At 42.3% G+C, this 13,699-nt stretch overlaps 1 protein-coding gene across 1 annotated transcript in view; it reads right to left on the bottom strand.

Moving 5' to 3' along the window:
* Window positions 1–8,914: 8,914 nt before the first annotated feature.
* The window catches only part of KCNN4 (potassium calcium-activated channel subfamily N member 4), a 112,800-nt gene continuing 108,015 nt past the window's right edge, over window positions 8,915–13,699 (bottom strand). Inside the window, exons 7-8 of the mRNA XM_040327405.1 lie at window positions 13,287–13,356; window positions 8,915–9,412 (exon numbers count right to left, since the gene is read on the bottom strand). Of these exons, the coding sequence (XP_040183339.1) occupies window positions 9,266–9,412; window positions 13,287–13,356 (217 nt within the window). The 3' untranslated portion in view covers window positions 8,915–9,265. The remainder of the gene's footprint in view (window positions 9,413–13,286; window positions 13,357–13,699) is intronic.

The following is a 13,699-nucleotide window of genomic DNA, read 5'->3' as shown; positions in this document are numbered from 1 at the left end:
AGAAAAAAAAGGAAAAGAAAAAGGGGGTCGCTAACACTTTTGCGGACCCAGAAACACTCTCAGAGTCACTCCTTGAGATTAGAATAGACCAAGATAGAGAAACAGATAAAGATAAAGAAATAGACCTTGAACAAAGAAATAAGGATGAAATGCAGGACATGACACGTCTGCCAACAAAAAGGGAAATGGAAGGAATGTTCGCGGCACTAGAAAGATCACTCAAATCGCAAATGGAAAAAATGGAGAGAAACATGGGGTATATACTGGAAAGAGTGGAAGAAGTTGAAAAAAAAGTCGATCATAATGTAACCTCAGTTAAAAAACTAGAGGATGAAATAAAAGCATTAAAAACAAACCAGCGAGAACAGGCTTATAAATTAGAAGATCAAGAAAACAGGGATAGAAGGAAGAACATAAGGATACGCGGAATTCCAGAAACAACACAAGACGAGGATCTCTCAGAAATAATAAGAAAAATCTGTAATCCAATATTAGAGAGAGAAATAACTTCTCCACTAAAAATAGAACGAGCACACAGGATACGACGCCCTAGAGAGAGAGTACAGGATTACCCAAGGGACATTATTTGGGTTTGGGGAGGGGAGGGGAAGATTAGGAAAAGGGGCCCAGATCTGTGTGTCATGCAATAAGGGAAAACAAACGCACTCGAGAAAAGCACAAAGGAAAAAAAAAAAAAAAAGAGAAAAATATGACAAATATAAATTTTTTAACATATAATGTAAGAGGTCTCAACTGCCCGGAAAAAAGGCATATGGTATTAAGAGAGGTTGAAAGGTATTCAGCAGAAATTGTTTTTTTGCAAGAGACGCACATAACTTTGGATTCTAGTGCTAGACTGTATTCTCGGGCAGTTCCCACCTGGTACTATGGGGATTCTCCAAAGAAGAGAGCCAAGGGGGTCGCCATAGGAATAGGGAAGAACATCTCCTTCATAGTAGAAGACAGGAAAGTGGACCCTGAAGGCCGCTATTTGTTTTTAAAAGGAATACTCCAAGGGAAAAAATACACGTTAGCAAACATATATTGCCCAAACAGCCAACCACATAAATACCTGAGGGGGATATTGAATGCTTTAATGGATTTTAAACTTGGACATGTAATACTCGCAGGAGACTTTAACCTTTCAATGGACTATCAACTAGATAGTACGTCCGGGGCACAGAGGCGAAATATTAAACAGCTAAGAATATTAGGGAAAAAAATCCACAGTCACTGTTTAATAGATCCGTGGAGGATAACATATCCAAATAAAAGGGATTATACCTATTACTCTTCCGTGCACGGCACATATTCAAGACTGGATTATATAATGGTAGACCACGAGTTACTGGAAGAGGTAGTTAAAACCTCGATAGGGGTAACTACAATCTCAGATCATGCTCCGGTAATAGTAAAAATTAGATTCAAAGAGATAGAGCAAAGAAAAGGATCATGGAACTTAAACGAAGAACTTTTAGAGGACAGCGAGGTAAATAACACTGTGAGAACTGATTTGGAGCAATATTTCACTCTCAACAATACACCTGAAGTAAGGGTAGCCACTATTTGGGAGGCCCATAAGGCATACATTAGAGGGAAACTAATCTCGATAGGAGCAGGGAAAAAAAAAATAAGAAAATTAAACATGGAGAAACTAACAACTGAGTTATTTGAACTGGAGCAAACACATAAAGAGCGAGGGGAAAATGAAATATATCAAGAAATTATTGCAAAGAGGGCCCAGCTTAGAGACTTAATGAAGGTTGAAACAAGGGACATATTCAAAAACGTCAGAAAAGAGAGGTATAAATGGGGGAATAAACCAGGGAAATATTTAGCGAGAATATCCAGGGAAAAAAAAAAGAAAAACTATATAGAAAAAATAAAAAACCAAGACGGTCAGATGAGGTATAGGACGTCCGAAATTGCGGAATCCTTTCGGACTTTCTATAGTTCATTATACGCAATAAGAATAAATGAGACTTTAGACCAGGAAAATATTAGAAAAAAGAAAATTAGGGAGTACTTAGAAGAAGTGAAATTACCTAAAATCTCTCAAAACGACTTTGATTCCCTGGAGGCTCCAATAACTCAAGTTGAGATATATAGAGCTTTCCAGGAAACACCGTGTGGTAAGAGCCCAGGCCCTGATGGCTTGCCGATTATATACTACAAAAAATTTAAAGAACTCCTGGTCCCAGAGATGTGCAATTATTTTAATAAAATAGGAGAGGAAGAGGAAATAAGAAAAGAATCCCTTTTGGCAAATATTACTATTATCCCTAAAACAGGAAAGGATGGAACCTTGTGCTCCAACTACCGACCAATCGCACTGCTAAATGCAGACTTGAAGGTATACGCGAAAATATTAGCAACTAGGATAAAAAGTCTAATGCCGCAATTAATAAACACAGATCAGGCAGGTTTCGTAACAGGCAGAGAGGGGAGAGATAATAGCATAAGGACACTGCTGTTATTGCAAAATGAGCCAAAAAAGAAACCCCCAGTCGTACTCATGTCTCTAGATGCTGAAAAAGCATTTGACAGAGTCGACTGGGGGTTTATGATGGAAACCCTACAAAATATAGGCCTGGGACCAAGGTTCATGAAATGGGTAAAGAATCTATATAGTCACCCGACGGCAAGGGTGAAGGTCAACGGGGGTATGTCGTCTGTGTTCGAAATGAAAAATGGAACCAGACAGGGGTGCCCGCTCTCACCTCTCCTATATGTAATAGCCCTGGAACCATTGTTAGCAAAAATCCGGGAAAACCCGGATATAGGGGGGGTGAGAGTGGGAGAGGAAGAACACAAGGTGGCGGCATACGCAGATGACATACTCCTATATTTGACCAAACCCAGGGTGTCCCTCCCTAACATCATAAAGGAAATAAAAAGATACGGGGAACTTTCAAATTTTAAAATAAACCCGATAAAAACAGTCATTTTAAACTTGGGGATAGACAAAAAAGAAGCCGAAGAACTACAGAAAGAGTTCCCATTTACATGGGAAAAAGAAGCTATAACGTATTTAGGAATAAAAATTACATCAAGATTTGAAAAACTATACTCGGTTAACTTTGTCCCCCTAATTAATGAAATTAACCAAGACCTGAAAAATCTTGCAAAAAAACACATTTCTTGGATAGGCAAGATCAATGCGTTTAAAATGATGATATTACCAAAGATTACATATAAACTTCAAATGCTCCCAATAAGAATACCACAAAGTTTTTTTAAAGTAATCAAAACAGTAATCCTGAAATACATATGGACAGGTAAAAAGGCTAGACTAAGTTACTCATTGTTGAGTATGAAAAAAAAAGGAGGGGGGCTGGGGCTTCCTGATATAAAAAGATATTACTTTGCTGTTAATTTAGCTAGGTTGGTGGAATGGTCAAATATATACACAAAAAAAAAATGGGTACGAATGGAAGAAATATTAAGTAGCACACTATTAAAAAGAAATGTATGGATACCACCCAAAATGAGGGAATTGGGCACAAATACACATAGTATAACAAGGAACGTACTTAGAATATGGGACACAATAGTTAGACGGGAAAAATGGGAGTACAACTCGCCATTGATCCCTTTAGTAGGCACAAATTTTTTTCCACCAGGTAAAGGAACACGTTTTGGAAAGCTACTGGGGGAGAAAAAATTAAAAGATATTGTTACACGGGGGAAAATTAAACTAAGACAAGATATAAAGATAGGAGAAGGGGAACACATGATGAGTGAATGGGAGTACATGCAGTTAAAACACTTTGTGAGCACATTACCACAACCAATTAGGGAAGACAAGACACTACACCCAATAGAAAAAATTTGCAATATGGATAAGCCCCTGACACACGGTATATCAAAGGCATATGGGATACTAACGGAGCTTGAGTCCCAGGAAACTCTCCCCTTTTTAGAAAAATGGGAAAAAGATTTGGGTAAAAGGATTGATAAACAACAAATGATAGGCGCAGTATACAATCATGCATCGGACAACACTACCATTGAAGTAAACTACAAATGTATGGTCCGATGGCACCTGACCCCATCGAGAATGAGTAAGATCCACTCAAATAACTCAGAGCTATGTTGGAGAAATTGTAAGCAAAAAGGAACAACTATGCATATATGGTGGGACTGCCCGAGAGTCCAGGAATACTGGAAAGAAATTTTGGAATTTATCGTAGAAATAACGGGGGAGAGGATTCCTTGCAGCCCGCTGACCTGTATGTTTCACGGAACTGAAAAAACAAAAAAACAATATGGAACAACATTGGTCCCAGTGCTCCTAAATGCAGCAAAGGCCCTGATCCCAAAGAACTGGCTACACCCAAAGAGGCCATCAATTAAAGAGTGGATAGAAAGGGTGGAATATATAGAAGAGATGGAGTATCTTGCCTGTAGAGAGACAGGCGGCGAAGACAAATATAGGGTGGTCTGGGAAAAGTGGAAAGTGTTTAAATCTACAGAAAAGTTTGCCCAGGGAATGACAGAAGCAGATAGATGAGAAACCTAAGAAAAGACAGCGTGGCACACAGATCTAGGGAGAGGGGGGAAAGGGGGGAGGATAAGGGGGGGGGGGGAGGGAAAGGGAAGGGAAAAGGAAAAAAAAAGGAAAAAAAAAAAAAAAAAGGCTAGTCATGTTACAACAGTAAGCAATGCAGCCAGACTGGTCAATTAGTAAAAGGAAAATTAATGGATTTTGCCAAGTTTAAAATTATACAGAAGAAAAAGAACTCAAACAAATAAATAAATCTCGCGAATGATGCGAAGCCACAAGAGAGATGTTATGGGCGGTCGAACCGTGAGCTAGTCTCGCTGCTAAATGTGAGCAGAGTCTGACGTGAAAAAAAAAAAAAAGTAGTAAAGAATGTAGAATGAAATAAAAAATTCTCAATGGATATGTTGAAATTTAAGTCATGACACACCAGTTGGACCGACTCTCGTCTGGGGTCCACGACCAAACGACTTGAATATAAAATACAATACAAAACATAATGAAGTGGAAATTGACACCATCTGGTGAGCTTTTACCGTATTGTTGGTGGATTATTTACTTTCACTTGCCCACTATTATTTCACCTATTTTGGATGTCCAAGTGAACATCATAGAAGCCCCATCAAGGGATGTGTGGACTTACTATGTAGTTTGTTTTATTTCACATATGGACTTTACAGCCTTCCACCTCATAAGGCTGCATTCACACTATAAAGCGGCGTATTTTGCCGCGACAAAAATTGCGGCGTATTGTACCGCGATTTGCCTGGACGTTTTTAACCTTTTTTTTTTTTACAACACATTGTTGTCTATGCCGAACGCCGAAAGTCGCCTGAAAAAAAGGGTCCGGGACTTGTTTTCAGGCGGCAGGCCTACGGGGTTCGGTGTGAGATGTGAACCATCTCATAGACAACAATGAAATATCGCCCTTCCAGCGGCACGAGCGTCGGGCGTAAATACACCAAGGTGTGAATGCAGCCTTAGTGTCACGAACACTGTGTATTCATTCATTTTGATTATAGTTTTACGTTGTTCACATTGTGCAGCTAGGAGCTATTGTAAGGTCCCTGTACACTTTAAATTGCAAGAGCTGCGTTATTCTTATTTCATTCTTTATTGCAACATTGTCTGTGCTAGCTGCTGCTTGATACCGGACTGTCTAGCGCGGTATTACACTTATCTAATTAATTGCTATTATATATATTTATATATATATATATATATTACATTTTGTGTGTGTATATATGTATGTGTGTGTGTATATATATATATATATATATATATATATATATATACACACACACACACACACGTGTCCGCTCTGCAGACGCATGGGAAAAATAGGGTTTTCCTCCGTCTGCAGAATCGAAAGGATTGCGGAATCGGGTGTCAGCGGATGTTTATCCGCTGACACCCGCAATCTCATAGGGACCAATGTATGTCCCTTTTTCATCCGTACATGGATGGATAAAAAAGCGGACATACGGTCCGCCCGTGTGAAAGAGCCCAAACAGCAGCTGCACCATAGGTATGGACACAGGGAGTGCCTGGGCACACCCTAATCACCCCATGCACTTTAGTATTATCACTCTGTGTGCTTGCAGGAAGATGGGAACCAGAACAGGTGTTTCCATTAAGATTTTACCTCTAATCCTGTTCTGGTCACAGCCCAAAATTTGTATCTTCCCGTTAGTTTTTAGACCCGATAGCAGAGTCACCAGAACACACAAAGAGTGTGACTCTTTCTAATGTGAATACAGTAATGAGTTCATCACAAAGGCCCTAGACCAGGGGGCTCCAAACTTTCAAAAGAAATGGCCAGTTTACTTCCCTTCAGACTTTAGGAGGGCCGGACTGTGCCCAGTGGGTGTAAAAAATACCCCATCTTTAGTATTAGGGGGAGAAATGGTGCCCCATTTTTGTTGTCAGTGGAAGGAAATATGCCACATCATTGGCTTCGTTGTTGGTGTCAGTGGCAGGAATTTTGCCCCATTGTTGGTGTCAGTGGCAGGAATTATGCCTCATTGTTGGTGTCTGTCATGGATCTTGAGATATTAAAGTGTTTCTACTGGACATCTGTTACACAGGAGAGGGACATTCAATGCAAGGACACCGGCTTTTAAAATGCTAAGTGGAACCAGCTTGTGAAATACCTTTTATTGTGTTCTGCAGGTTAAGAGCGGGTGTCGGAGACAGTCCGTCTGGCTAGAATTGGGGATTGAAGGTTAATTGAATCTATTATGTATGTTTGAAGATGTATGTGTTTACGCTAAGGGACTTTTTATTGTTCTAAAGGTCAGAAGCCTGTCAGCTGTATTGAATTAGCATTCTATTGTCTAAAAGGAATGTAATCTCTCAGAGGTAGTAATTAAGTAGACCGGGTTATTGTGTACATTGATTACCCCCTGGGGCTTCTGTCTCAATACACAAGTCTTTCTATCCAAGCTATTGGACCAATCCCTGTTGACTATTTCAAGTCCTCATTTGCATGGTCAAGGAGGACCTGAGTAAAGACTGCATACTTTACAATTGACCAATAGGAAAGCGGTTGTTGGGAGTGGGATGTTCCAAAATTCTGTATAAAAGTGTGCTGTGTACTTGAAAATAAAGAGTCCTGTTTGAACTTACATACAGCCTGCCTGGTGTTCGTTCTTAATGGGTCCGAATGGCACATAGCTGTAATTCGGATCCCGGAACCTTGGATGACTGGACCATCAGATGTTGCAATCTGTAAGCTGACTCACTGGTAGCAGAGGAGTGTCGGGAGAGCAGAACTGGGCGAGAAAGGATCTCGTCACAGTGTCAGTGGCAGGAATTATGCCCCATTGTTGGTGTCAATGGCAGGAATTATGCCTCATTGATGGTGTCAGTGGCAGGAATTATGCCTCATTGATGGTGTCAGTGGCAGGAATTATGCCTCATTGATGGTGTCAGTGGCAGGAATTATGCCTCATTGTTGGTGTCAGTGGCAGGAATATAGCCTAAAGGCAAGCAAAGGGCTGCAGACCACTGCCCTAGACCTTCCCCATTCTAAGATCTAAAAATATAAATAACGTTTTGGCTTTGGTTCCCCGTTAAAGTTCCTGACCTGTGCCCAGTGGGTGTAAAAAATGTCCCATTTTTAGTATTAGGGGGAGAAATAGTGCCCCAATTTTGTTGTCAGTGGAAGGAAATAAGCCCCATCATTGGCTTCGTTGTTGGTGTCAGTGGCAGGAATTATGCCCCATTGTTGGTGTCAGTGGCAGGAATTATGCCCCATTGTTGGTGTCAGTGGCAGGAATCATGCCCCATTGTTGGTGTCAGTGGCAAGAATTATGCCTCATTTTTGGTGTCAGTGGCAGGAATCATGCCCTATTGTTGGTGTCAGTGGCAGGAGTCATGCCCCATTGTTGGTGTCAGTGGCAGGAATTATGCCCCATTGTTGGTGTCAGTGGCAGGAATTATGCCCCATTGTTGGTGTCAGTGGCAGGAATTATGCCCCATTGTTGGTGTCAGTGGCAGGAATTATGCCCCATTGGTGTTAGTGGCAGGAATTATGCCTCATTGTTGGTGTTGGTGGCAGGAATATAGCCTAAAGGCAAGCAAAGGGCTGCAGACCACTGCCCTAGACCTTCCACATTCTAAGATCTAACAAAATAAATAAAGTTTTGGCTTTGGTTACCCTTTAAAGTTCCTGACCTGCGGATGGCCTGTACCAGAGGACTGGTCACACCTAAAAGAAGGCCAACCTAACCTCCCAGGACGGGTCATGACTGTACATACAACACACATGTACTTAAGAGTCCACTAGAAGAGACATAAGCTTCTCAGTTTCTTAAAGTGGTTGTAAACCCTTTACAACCACTTTAACCTACAGGTAAGCCTAGATCAGGGATCCTCAAACTACGGCCCTCCAGCTGTTGTAGGACTACACATCCCATGAGGCATTGCAAAACTCTGACATTCACAGATATGACTGGGAATGATGGGAATTGTAGTTCCTGAACAACCCCTGGCCTAGATTAAGGCTTACCTGTAGGTGCAAGAAATATCTCCTAAACCTCCACGGTTTAGGAGATATTTACTATAATCACAGGCGCCGTAGACAAGCGGTGCAGGCGCACTGTAGTGTGCCGTTCCTCATTGAGGCCGTGCCGTCACTGGCGAAACATGCACGGGAGTGACATCATCGCGGCACCGGCTAATCAGAGTGCCGGAGCCGCAATACGCGGAAGTGACCCCCGGGAGAGATGTCGGGTGCCCGGGCAATGGAAGAGGACGGCTGCGGGGGCTTTGATCGGAGGTGAGCATTACATAATGAGCTAGTATGCCATGCATACTAGCTCATTATGCCTTTGTCTTGAAGGTGGTGTTCCCCCCCCCCCCTGGGTTTACTTACTCTTTAAAGACACAATGTCAAAGCCAAAAACGTACTTTCTGTAACTGCATATCATTTTATGTGCATCACGTATATCTACATCATAAATCTCCCAATTTTAAATACATTTATTATTCCACCTCATGTTTGATATGTCAGTTTTTTCCTTAAATGGTCCCATGAGAATCAATAGTCCAAAAAGTGCCTCTTTATTGCAAAGAGTCAGGCAGTTTAGGAGTGGTCCTCTAGTAAGTTCATCTAAGTTCATTAGTCTATTGAGGTTCTACAAGCAGCTAGATTGTCCATGTTGTGTCCCACCACCCTTCCGACAACGAAGGGGATGGTAAAATGCAAGACAATGCTCCAGTGGTAAACAGAGTCCAGGAAAAGGGGGACATCTTGTGTCAGTGAGATATCTGGGGGGATTCCAGGGCTGTCATGATTAGACGGCTGAGGTCATCCAGCTTCTTGTCCAGTTGGTCGATCCTCTTCTCCAAATCTTGGTGGGAAGAGGTGAAGTTGTAGTCCAGGTCGGTCATGATCATCTGCATCTGGAAAACGAGTGGACAATATGTTTGACAACATTCTAAGATGATTATTTTAAAGCAAACATGTGAACGGCCTGTATTCAGGTGAGGACAGAGAATCTTTAGCCTTGTGGCAAAGCATGGGCATATCAGAAAGCCCTACACTATTCCCTATTGAGAAGAGGAGTTTAAGGGGGATATGATCAACACGTACAAATACAAATGGTCCATATAGTGAACTTGGTGTTGAGTTATTCACTTTAAGGTCATCACAGAGGACAAGGGGGCACTCTTTACATCTAGAAGAAAAAAGATTTTGGCCAAGATCCACAAAGAAGTTACGTTGGCGTATCTATTGATACGCCGCGTAAGTTCTAAGATGCCCCGTCGTATCTTTGTTTTGTATCCACAAAACAAGATACGACTGAATGGGGGCTCGATCCGACTGACGTACGTCTTAGTACGCCGTCGGATCTAAGGTGCATATTTGAGCTGACCGCTAGGTGGCGCTTCTGTTGATTTCCGCATAGAGTATGCAAATTAGCTAGATACGCCAATCCTCAAACGTACGTCTGCCCGGCGCATTTTTTTACATCGTTTCCGTAAGGCTTTTTTCGGCGTAACGTTACCCCTGGGTCTATGAGGCGTACGCAATGTTAAGTATGGACGTCGGGCCAGCGTAGAATTTTCGGTCGTTTGTGTAAAACGTTCGCGAATAGGGCTTTGCGTAAATTATGTTCACATTGAAAGCATTGACTATTTGCGACGTGATTTCGAGCATGCGCACTGGGATACACCCACGCATGGCGCATGCGCCGTCCAAAAAAAACGTCATTTACGTGGGGTCATGTTGAATTTACATAAAACACGCCCACATCTTTGTCATTTGAATTCCGCGCCCTTACGCCGACACATTTACGCTACGCCGCCATAACTTTAGATGCAAGTGCTTTGAGAATACAGCACTTGCCTCTCAAAGTAGCGGCGGCGTAGCGTAACTACGATACGCTACGCCTGCTTAAAATTACGCCGATCTACGTGGATCTGGCCCTTAATCTCTAAATACAGAACGTTTTTTTACAGTAAGAGATGTGGAATAGACTCCCTCCAGATGTGGTTCTGGCCAGCTCAGGAGATTGCTTTAAAAAAGGCCTGGATTCTTTCCTACAGGGACGTAGATAAGGAGGGGGGGAAAGGGGATAGGGTGCTGTAGTAACAACCAGCTGGATACTGGTTCAAGTCACAAGGTGGATATTTGCCAGCACACCTAGGATCAGCACAAAGTGGCGTCTAAACTGGTAGTTTATTGCATGCAGGGGTGGACTGACAACTCATGGGGCCCCTGGGCTTACAGATGGCCACCATGCCAGGAGGCATTGCATAGGCAGGGCAGCTAAAATCTCAGGATTTTCACATCAGAAGCATGTTGGTTTTGGACATATCAGGGACAGATGTAAAAAAAAAAAACACAGATTTTTACATACTGTCCCTGATTTTATTGAGCCTGGCAACCCTGATGGGGCCCTCGGGCAGTGCCCGAGAGTGCCAATGGTCAGTCTGCCCCTGATTGCATGATCACAACACAAGAAAAGTGCAACGTTTCGGAGTCACGCAGGACCCCTTCATCAGGCTTAATCGCCTGGATTAACTGTAGGTGAAGGATTTTGTATATGGGATTGTATTTTTTATTTTGGTTGAACTAGATGTGCGTGTGTCTTTTTTTAACCTGACTAACTCTGTAATGCAACCAACTAGCCCTTTCATGGTAGGACACATTAATGTGGGCTAAAGAAATCATAATGGCGCGTACACACGATCGCAAATTACGACAACAAATGTTTAATGTGTGCTTTGTGTGTAAGCTCCATCGGACATTTGCTGTTGTCATTTCCGCCAAGAAAAATTTGAGAGCTGCTTCTCAACTTTTCCGACAGCAAAAGTTCTTGTCGGAAAATTCCGATCGTCTGTATGCATGCTCGGAATCACTGAACTTCATTGATCTCGACTCGTTGTAGTGTTGTACGTCACCGCGTTCTTGACGTTTGGAATTTCCGACAACATTTGTGTGACCGTGTGTATGCAACACAAGTTTGAGCCAATATTCCGTCGGAAAAAAAATCCACAGTTTTGTGTACGCGGCATAAGTGCATCGGGCAAAATATTCCATGGTACCCCAATGATTGGTGGCCAAGGTTGGTGCTCATAAAGGTCATAGTTCATTATGACGCAGCTTCCAGCATAGCTTCCTTTCTGTTGCTCGAAAATTCAGTTACATGACTTCTCAAAGCTGGAAAGGAAGTTGAAGCTGGAAGACTTCCTTTTGCTACAATTGTGAGTTTAAATATGGATCAGGTTGCTATATTTAATACCCACATATTGCTACTGTATATATAGTACCCACAGGTCTTCCTCTCACTGATGTCTGAATAGTGAAGTACCGTATTTATCGGCGTATAACGCGCACTTTTTTCCCTTTAAAATCAGGGGGAAATCGTGGGTGCGCATCATACGCCGATCCCCGCTGTCTCTGAGGGCCGCCGACAAAGGCCAAGCCGAGCGTACTCGGCTCGGCCACGCTTGGCTCCGCCCGCAGCCACGCGAGAGGAGCCGAACACACCGGAAATCCGGCTCTGCACAGCTCAACCAAGTCACCAAACTCAAACCCGGCAGATGGACGCGACGGACACCGACAAGGCTGGACGGACCCCACGCAAGGCCGCATACGGATGCCGGACAAGGCTGCAGATGGACGCCAACAGCTGACGGACACCGACAAGGCTGAGCATCCAAAATGTAATTTTTTTCCTAAACTTCCCTTCTAAGCTTGGGGTGCGCGTTATACCCCGATAAATACGGTATCTCCACTCAGGGCCAAGAGCCCAAGGCCTGCCACAGGTTGCAGGAAAGAAATTGACTTGATTCCCCCCATCATCACAGACACAGACAGTGTTGATGCGGGAATCCATCCTGCAGGGCAATGGTCCTCTCCTGGTGGGTGGGCAGGGAAAGCTAGTAATAATCGCTAGCCGCTAGTGCAGCCACTAGCCATAATCGCAAGAGAACCGGCAGGCTGGTTGTACCCAAAATGATCAAATCTATTAACTTGGTACATTCAGCCTGCCCATTAATGTTCAACTCTCAGCCAGTTCCTGCTGAACCAGCCGAGATTCGAACCATGTATGGCCGACCCAACATAGGGTGCAGATGCCCTTCTGTCCCCCAATACAGTCCATACTTGTCTGGGTTGCTCCATTACAACAAATCAAATTTAAGCTTTCAGATTCCGACAGTAAATTTTTATTTGTCTTTAATTTTTTTGTATTTAAAAACTATTTTTATGACAACATTAATATACCCATGTTTCCCCGAAAATAAGACCTAGCGTCATTTTCCAGGAGAGCTGCAATACAATACCTACCCCGAAAATTAGACCTAGTTTAAAATGCTTGTAAAATTCTATAATCTACTCTATTACAGTAGTATATAATGTACAATATGTGTGTTTCTGTAATATAATTGCGGGGAAGAGAGCTCCGGCGGGTCACAGAAGCGCAGAATGGCTCTATAACAAAGGTTTTTGGCACAATTATATTACAGAAACACACACATTGTACATTATATAATACTGTAATAGAGTGGATTATAGGATTTTACAAGCATTTTAACTCCGTTCACACTGGGGATTCCTAACAGGCAGGGGAGAGGGAGGGGGGGGGGGAGAGAAGACAGCACATTACATGGTAAGACCTATCCCGAAAATAAGCCCTACTTGTGTTGCCAAAATTCATATAAGACCCGGGCTTATTTTTGGGGAAACACAGTATTAATGTAATAATGTAGGTATTTGTTTATTATAAGGCAATAAAATGTAATATCGGTTCCCAATTCATAATCTTACCTTGGAGATATCGACCATGGCATTCACTTGATCTTTCAGATTTTTGTGTTTTATTCTCCTGCGACGAAATCTGTAATAAAAAGCATCACGCGTTTACAATCTATTAGACCTACATTGTAGCAGGAAGGTTGTAACTACAACAGGAATAGAAAAAAATAAGTCTAATCTCTGAAAGAAGTTTAAACCCTTTTAATGACCACAATATTGACGCATAGATTGTCAAATCACACTTTTAATTTCTACAGATTTTTTTTTTTTTAAGGCAGATAATGATCGGTAAGCTGTTTTAATAAAAACGTTGCTCTCTTTTAGTGAAAGAAAAGTTTTTGTGTTATTCATATTCTCTGAAAAATGGGCAAGAAATTTAATTCTGCCAGGGTATGTAGACTTATGAGCACGACTGTGTGTGTGTG

Source organism: Rana temporaria, chromosome 10, assembly GCF_905171775.1.
Source record: "Rana temporaria chromosome 10, aRanTem1.1, whole genome shotgun sequence".
NCBI lineage: Eukaryota > Metazoa > Chordata > Amphibia > Anura > Ranidae > Rana > Rana temporaria.
The sequence above is the reverse complement of the archived record's forward strand: the minus strand, read 5'-3'. Positions and strand labels throughout refer to the sequence as shown.